General features: G+C 55.9%; 1 protein-coding gene across 1 annotated transcript in view; it reads right to left on the bottom strand.

Annotated features, from left to right (window-relative positions):
* LOC103265660 (angiotensin-converting enzyme) overlaps positions 1-1,747 on the bottom strand; it is a gene marked incomplete at its 5' end in the record, with an annotated part of 12,019 nt that extends 10,272 nt beyond the window's left edge. The window contains 4 exons of the mRNA XM_008063317.2: positions 445-588; positions 753-840; positions 1,111-1,269; positions 1,611-1,747. Of these exons, the coding sequence (XP_008061508.2) occupies positions 445-588; positions 753-840; positions 1,111-1,269; positions 1,611-1,747 (528 nt within the window). The remainder of the gene's footprint in view (positions 1-444; positions 589-752; positions 841-1,110; positions 1,270-1,610) is intronic.
* Positions 1,748-6,699: the final 4,952 nt, after the last annotated feature.

Below are 6,699 nucleotides of genomic sequence, written 5' to 3'. Positions count from 1 at the left end.
TAATTTTTTTTTTTTTTTTTTGTAGAGATGAGGTCTCGTCAAGTTGCCTGGGCTGTTCTCAAACCTGTGAGCTCAGGCAATCCTCTCACCTTGGCCTCCCAAAGAGCTGGGATTATAGGTGTGAGCTTCCGCACCTGGTGTGTGGGCTTTTCTTTTATGAGACAGAGTCTCGCTCTGTTGCCCAGCCTGGAGTGCAGTGATGCAATCATGGCTCACTACGGCCTCCTGGGTTCAGGCATTCCTCCCGCCTTGGCCTCCCCAAGTGCTGGGAGCCCAGGTGTGAGCCACCACAGCCGGCCCTCTTTTCCCTTAGTATCCTCAGAGCCTCCCGACACCTGGCGCACAGGAGGTGCTTACTAGTGCTTGGGTGCCCCACTGCAGGGCTCTGGTCCCCTCCCGGGGCCCCACGCCACCCTTGCCCCTCCTGGGCCTGGCCGAGCTCACCATTGAGCTGCGCGGCCTGGTTGCTCAGCTCCACGTAGCGCTGGAAGGTGGAGCGGAGCGGGCGGCCCACTGCGTCCCGCCAGCCCTGCCAAGCCCACAGCAGCTCCTGCTGGTCCCTGGAGGTGGCCATGACTTCCTCGAGGTCTGTGTCCAGAGGAGGAGCCATGGGGTCCTGCTCCCCCGGGCCTCCCCCTCCCCCACTCCTGGCGCCCCTCAGCAGGGGAGCCCAGGGGCGCCTGGAGGCCCTGGCGGGGACACTGGGACAGGCGCCAAGACCTGCCCTGGGTGGGGGGCGGCGGGGCGCTCACCGGGCTCCAGGGACATGCAGGGCCCCTCGTTCAGGCACACCTGGGCTGTGCTGTAAATGGTCTCCATGTAGGCCAGAAGCTGGTTGTACTGAGGGGGGCGGGTGTCACCCAGAGCCGGCCAGAGCCCCAGGCCCACCTCCCAGGAGTCTCACCCCCACGCCCCGGGCCTCTCCTCCCCACGCCTCCTCCTCCAGCTGCCGAGAGAGGCCAGCTCCACAAAGCATCCCCTGCTCTGCTGCCCTCCACCCCCAGGGGAACTTCCGGTGTGTGCCAGCCTCGTGCCTAGATACCCTGGGCACCCCCAGGCTGACCCGCCCCAGGCCGAGGAGCAAGAGCCTGGAGGTCGGCTTTTCCTCACCTCCTGGAGCTCGTTCTGGGGCAGGGCTGCCGTGTCCATGTCCTGCAGCTTGCTCAGCATGCGCCTCACGTCAGGATCCTGGAACTGCGTGGCCTTGAACAGGCGGGCCCGGGTGCCGAAGTACAGTCTAAACTGGGACCACTCCATGTCCCTGTGCAGCTGGAAGGAGGGCGCTGTGTTTGTGGCGGGAGGGTGGGTGAGGGATGTGGCACTCCAGGGCCATGGGAGCCCAGCCCACTCCCTAACCCACTTGCTTAGGGAGCGAGACTTGCTAAGCGGGAAAGCAGGGAGCCCCACCCCTCAAATCAAGGTGGAGGTTTGCAAGGGATCGGAGGCAAGAGAGTCTCGCCCTGGAACGCTTGGGCCACCCAGAGGCCCAGAGTCACGCCGCTTTGACGTGTTTTCTGGGGCTTTCCTCTTTCCTCCCGCTTGGGCAGGCAGGACTAAGGCCCTAGGCCCCAAGACCCCCGAGGAGAGCACGAGTGGAGGTGGCGCCACACCATTTCCTCCAGATTTTTCCTGGTGATGTTGGTGACGTAGTTCCACGTGGCCTCCATGAACTGGTTCAACACAGCCTGGGCTGTTTTGTCATAAAACTGCAGGAACAGCTTTGCCTCGGTCTCATTGTGGAAGCTGTCTGTGGGGACGGAGGTGGCATCACGTTGTTCCGAGAAGGGCCTGTCCTGTCCAGCGCCCTCGTCCGGTCCCGGCCCACCTGAACCCTCAGTCCTGAGCCACGGCAAGAGCTGCCCGCAATAGAGGAGCAGTAGCAGGGAAGGCCTGGGGCGAGGCCGTCTGGCTCCCATGACCAAGAGAACAGCAGAGCAGGGGAGGCCCTGGGCCAATCATGGGCCGCTTCATTCTGTGACATCAGGGCTCAGGTCAGCCTCGGAATGCGGGGACTCCCTTTCAAAGGGAGGAGACTGCGGCCCAGAAGTCAAGCCACATGATTTGGTCACACAGCCAGTGGCCGGCAGGGCTACCAGAAGGATCCCGGGCATGAGACTTCTCGGCCAGAGCTTGCTCTGCTCCTCTCAGTCACGCACCGTGAGGTGGGAGCCACCCTTGGGCCATGGCCAGGGATGAGAAGATCCCCACCCTCTGCATGCAGGGGCGCCTCTGAGGAGGTGCGTGCACGATGGACGGACGCTGGAGGGTGGATGGCGGGTGGATGGGTAGGTGAACGGATGGTGGATGGATGGTCGGAGGGAGGGAGGGGTGGAGATGGATGAGCGAATGGGTGATGGATGGTGGATGACAGATGGATGGAAGCGATATTTCTGGGTCCCTGGGTGCTGGAAGCTCAGTTGTCTCTTCAGGTTCTTCCGATCTGGTCTCTCATGTTCACATTTTGGGCCTTTTTTTCTCTCATGGGCTGTGTGGGCTCATTCTATCTTCTTCTGACCCTTTACTAGTTTCTCCAAGGAGAAACAGCCCACAGGCAGGAGAGGCTGGGCGGGATATTGAGAGGCGGCTGGCACCAGCTGGGAGGATCCAGCTCTCTGCTGGCCACGGTGACCCCTAGTGCTCTGATACTATAGTCTGGAGAGACCAACTCAACTGTCCCATCTTGGGCTTCCTCTACCCCGTGCCCCTGTGGGACACCCCGGTCCAGGCCCGTTCTCATCTTCACACAGGCCCTGCCCCTTCACACAGTCCCACACTGCGTCCAGAGAAACCGACCAAACAACCCTCAAAATATCATCCATTTGTGGCCAAAATATAATTAAAACACAAGGAAAGAGAGGACACGGAGAGGGACACTTGTGGCTGAGCTGACTGACAGATCCCTCCTTCTTCAAGCACACAGAGATGCTGATGGGACTCGAGACCTCAAACACGACGGTGTAGAGCAGAACCGAACAGCAGGCGGGAACTCTCTGGATGCTGGAGGCAAGAGGGCGCCATGGCGGGCAGGGCCCGGAGCCACGGCCACGCGGAAGGCAGAGTCCCTCCATCCGCAGAGCCCCAGCACAGGGGGCTGCACGGGACGGCTGAACACGGCAGAAGTGACACCTTCACTAAACCGGGAGCCACGTGAGGAGAAGGCGTGTGCACGGGGCCCTGCAGAAGCCCGACGCCTGCTCCTACCGAGGCTCACAGGTCCAGCTCACCAACCAGGAGAGGAACCCCAGGGCTGGGAGGACAGTGACAAAGGCCACTGCTGCCGTACGCTTCCCAAGGGGGTGGACCATTTGGGGCTTTTGTCATAGGAATCCTCACAACACATCAGCGAGGTAGGTGCTTTGACCAACACCCGCATTGTGCAGATGAGGAAACAGGTACCGAGAGGTTGGGGAACTTGCTCAGAGTCACAAAGCCATCAAACAGTGGTGGCGGGACTCCAATCTAAATGACTGGCTCCGGAGCCAGTGCCCACCAGACGCAGGGGATGGAGCAGGCCACAAACAAAAAATAGACTCAGTGGTGAGCCACGATTGTGCCACCACACTCCAGCCTGGGAGACAGAGTGAGACCTCGCCTCAAAACAAAAAAAAGAAGGCAGGCATACCTGTCATCCCAGCACTTTGGGAGGCTGAGGTGAGAGAATCGCCTGACCCCAAGGTTTGAGACCAGCCTGGGCAACATGGTAACATGGAGACCTCATTTCTACAGTAAAAAACAAAACAAAACAAACAAACAAACAAAAACTAGCTGGGCATGGTGGTGCAAGCCTGTAGTTCCAGCTACTTGGAAGGCTGAGGTGGAAGGATCATCTGAGCTCAGCAGGTCAAGGCTGCGGTGGCTGTGAGTGTGCCACTGCACTCTAGCCTGGGGGACAGAGTGAGACTCTGGCTCAAAACAAAACAAAACAAACAAACCCCACAAAACCTCAGAATGTATCAAAGACCTAAACTAGAGTGAAATCTGTAAAACTCTTACAAAAAAACATAGGGGCAGTTTCATGACAATTGATCTGGCAATGATTTTTTGGATATGACACCAAAAGCACAGGCAGCAAAGGAAGAAACAGACAAATTGGACTTCGCCAAAATGTAAAACTTGTCCACCACAGGGCACAATCAACAGTGAAAAGGCCACGCATGAAACAAGAGACAATATTTTCAGATCACACGTCTGATAAGGGATTAATGCCAGAATAGATAAATAACTCCTCACATTCAAAAAGCTTGAGTAAGCCGGGCTCGGTGGCTCAGCCTGTAATCCCGCGCCTTGGGAGGCTGAGGTGAGTGGATTGCCTGAGCCCGCGGGTTCGAGACCCGCCTGGGCAACTTGGCGAGACCTCATCTCTACAATAAATCACAAAAATCAGCCGGGCGTGGTAGCGCGTGCCTGTAGTTCCAGCTACGTGGAAGGCGGAGGCGGAAGGATTGCTGGAGCCCAGCAGGTCGAGGCTGCGGTGGCCGGGAGCGGCCACTGCACTCCAGTCTGGGCGACAGAGGGAGACTCCAACTAAAAAAAACAAAAACAAAAAGCTTGAGTAGCTATCTCTCTAAAGAAGGTATATGTTGGGCTGGGCGTGGTGGCACACACCTGTGATCCCAGTACCTTGGGAGGCCAAGGCGCGAGGATGGTTGGAGTTCAGGAGTTCGAGACCTGTGTGAGCAGCATAGTGGGACCTCGTCGCTGCCAAAAATAAAACAATTAGGCAGGTGTGGTGTGTGCTTGTGCTCCCAGCTACTTGGGAGGCTGAGTTAAGAGGACTGCCTAAGCCCAGGAGGTCAAGGTGAGCCATGTGGTGAGCCATGATCATGCTGCTGCACCCCAGCCTGGGCGTCAGAATGAGACTCGGACTCCAAAAATAAGAAGAAGAAGAAAGAAGGCATGTGGATGACTTGTACGCACATGAAATGATGCTCAGCATCACTAAACACCAGGGAAACGCACATCAAAGCCACAGTGAGCGCCCTCACACCATTTGAATGGCTGTTAGCAGGAACAGAAAACAGGCTGGGTGTGGCAGCTCACACTTGTGATGCCAGCGCGCTGGGAGGCCGAGGCGGGAGAATCACTGAAGCCCAGGAGTTCCAGACCAGTCTGGGCAACATAGTGGAACCTCATGTCTACAAAAAATAAAATTAGCCAGGCATGATGGTGTACACCTGTAGTCCTAGTTACTTGGGAACTGGGGTGAAAGATTGCCTGAGCCCAGGAGGTTGAGGCTGCGGTGAGCCATGATAACACCACTGCACTCCAGCCTGGCTGACGGTGCGACCCTGACTCTGACTCAAAAACAAGCAAACAAAAAAGAAAAGTGTTGGCACAGATGTGGAGAAATCGCCAGCATGGTGTGTTGCTGGTGGGAAGGTAAAATGGGAACAGGGTGGAGGGACCTCAGAAAGATCGTACAGAAGCTGGGCATGGTGGCTTACACCTGTCATCCCAGCACTTTGGGAGGCAGAGGCAAGAGGATTGCCTGAGCCCAACGGTTCAAAACCAACCTGTGCGACATGACGTCATCTCTACACTAAATCAAAAAATTAGCTGGGTGTGAGGTGTGTGCCTGTGTTCCAGCTGCGGTGGCCATGAACATGTCACTGCACCCCAGCCTGGGCGACAGCAAGACTTTGACTCAAAAAAAAAAAAAAAGGAAAGCATAGAACTACCATATACTCCGGCAATTCACTTCTGGGTGTGCTCATAGAAGAACAAGAAGCAGTACACACCGATCTGTCAATCAGAGATTGTTGAAAGGACCAGAATGTGGCTGAAAAGAGTTTATTCAAAGCTAAGGTGGGGCTGGGTGTGGTGGCTCACGCCTGTCATTCCAGCACTTTGGGAGGCCAAGGTGAGAGAATTGCCTGAGCCTAAGGGTTCCAGACCAGCCCAGGCAACTTGGTGAGATCTCATCTCTACAATAGATCAAAAAATTAGCCAGGCATGGTGGCATGTGCCTGTAGTCCCAGCTACTCAGGAGGCTGAGATGGGAGGATTGCCTGAGCCCAGCAGGTTGAGGCTGTGGGGGCCGTGAGTTCCAGCCTGGGCGACAGAGTGAGACTCCAACTATAAGTAAGCAAGTAAGTAAATTAATTAATTAATTAATTAATTAAAATAGAGTTGAGGTAGCCCCAAAAATGGCTTCCGTGATTTGAAGCTGAAAAGCTAGGGTCTGACTTGTGCAGACAGAAAACAAAGAAACTTAGCAGAATCGCATTTCCTGGACCACGCTGGTTTATGAGTCACAGCAATTTGAGTTACACCTAGTTTGCTTTCGGTTTTCATCTTGAGAGAGTATATTTAACAGTCCACATGGAACAGTGTGACAGGTGGGAGGTCTTTGTGTAAGAAAAGAAAGAAGGAAGCTAATCTATAGTGAAGATCAGCAGTCATGAGAAAAGGGACTTTCTCTGGTGCCTTCTACAAAGGGGTACCCCCCCACCAGAGTTATCTTTTGGCGGGCCGGCCCCTGTAGCACAGGCTTCTCCTGCTCGGTGAGTGTTCTAGGAACCCCTCGGCACCCGTGTTGTGAGAGGTTGTGTTCAGCTTCAGTGAACTTATTTTTTTTTTGAGTTGGAGTCTCACTCTGTCATCCAGACTGGAGTGCAGTGGTCGCTCCCGGCCCCTGCAGCCTCCACCTGCTGGGGCTCCGGAGATCCTTCTGCCTCAGCCTTCCGAGTAGCTGTAATC

The sequence above is a fragment of the Carlito syrichta genome, unplaced genomic scaffold (genome assembly GCF_000164805.1).
Source record: "Carlito syrichta isolate Samal-C Ts95f unplaced genomic scaffold, Tarsius_syrichta-2.0.1 Scaffold98169, whole genome shotgun sequence".
NCBI classification, from domain to species: Eukaryota; Metazoa; Chordata; class Mammalia; order Primates; family Tarsiidae; genus Carlito; species Carlito syrichta.
Note: the sequence above shows the minus strand (reverse complement) of the source record. Positions and strands in the feature narration are given on the sequence as shown.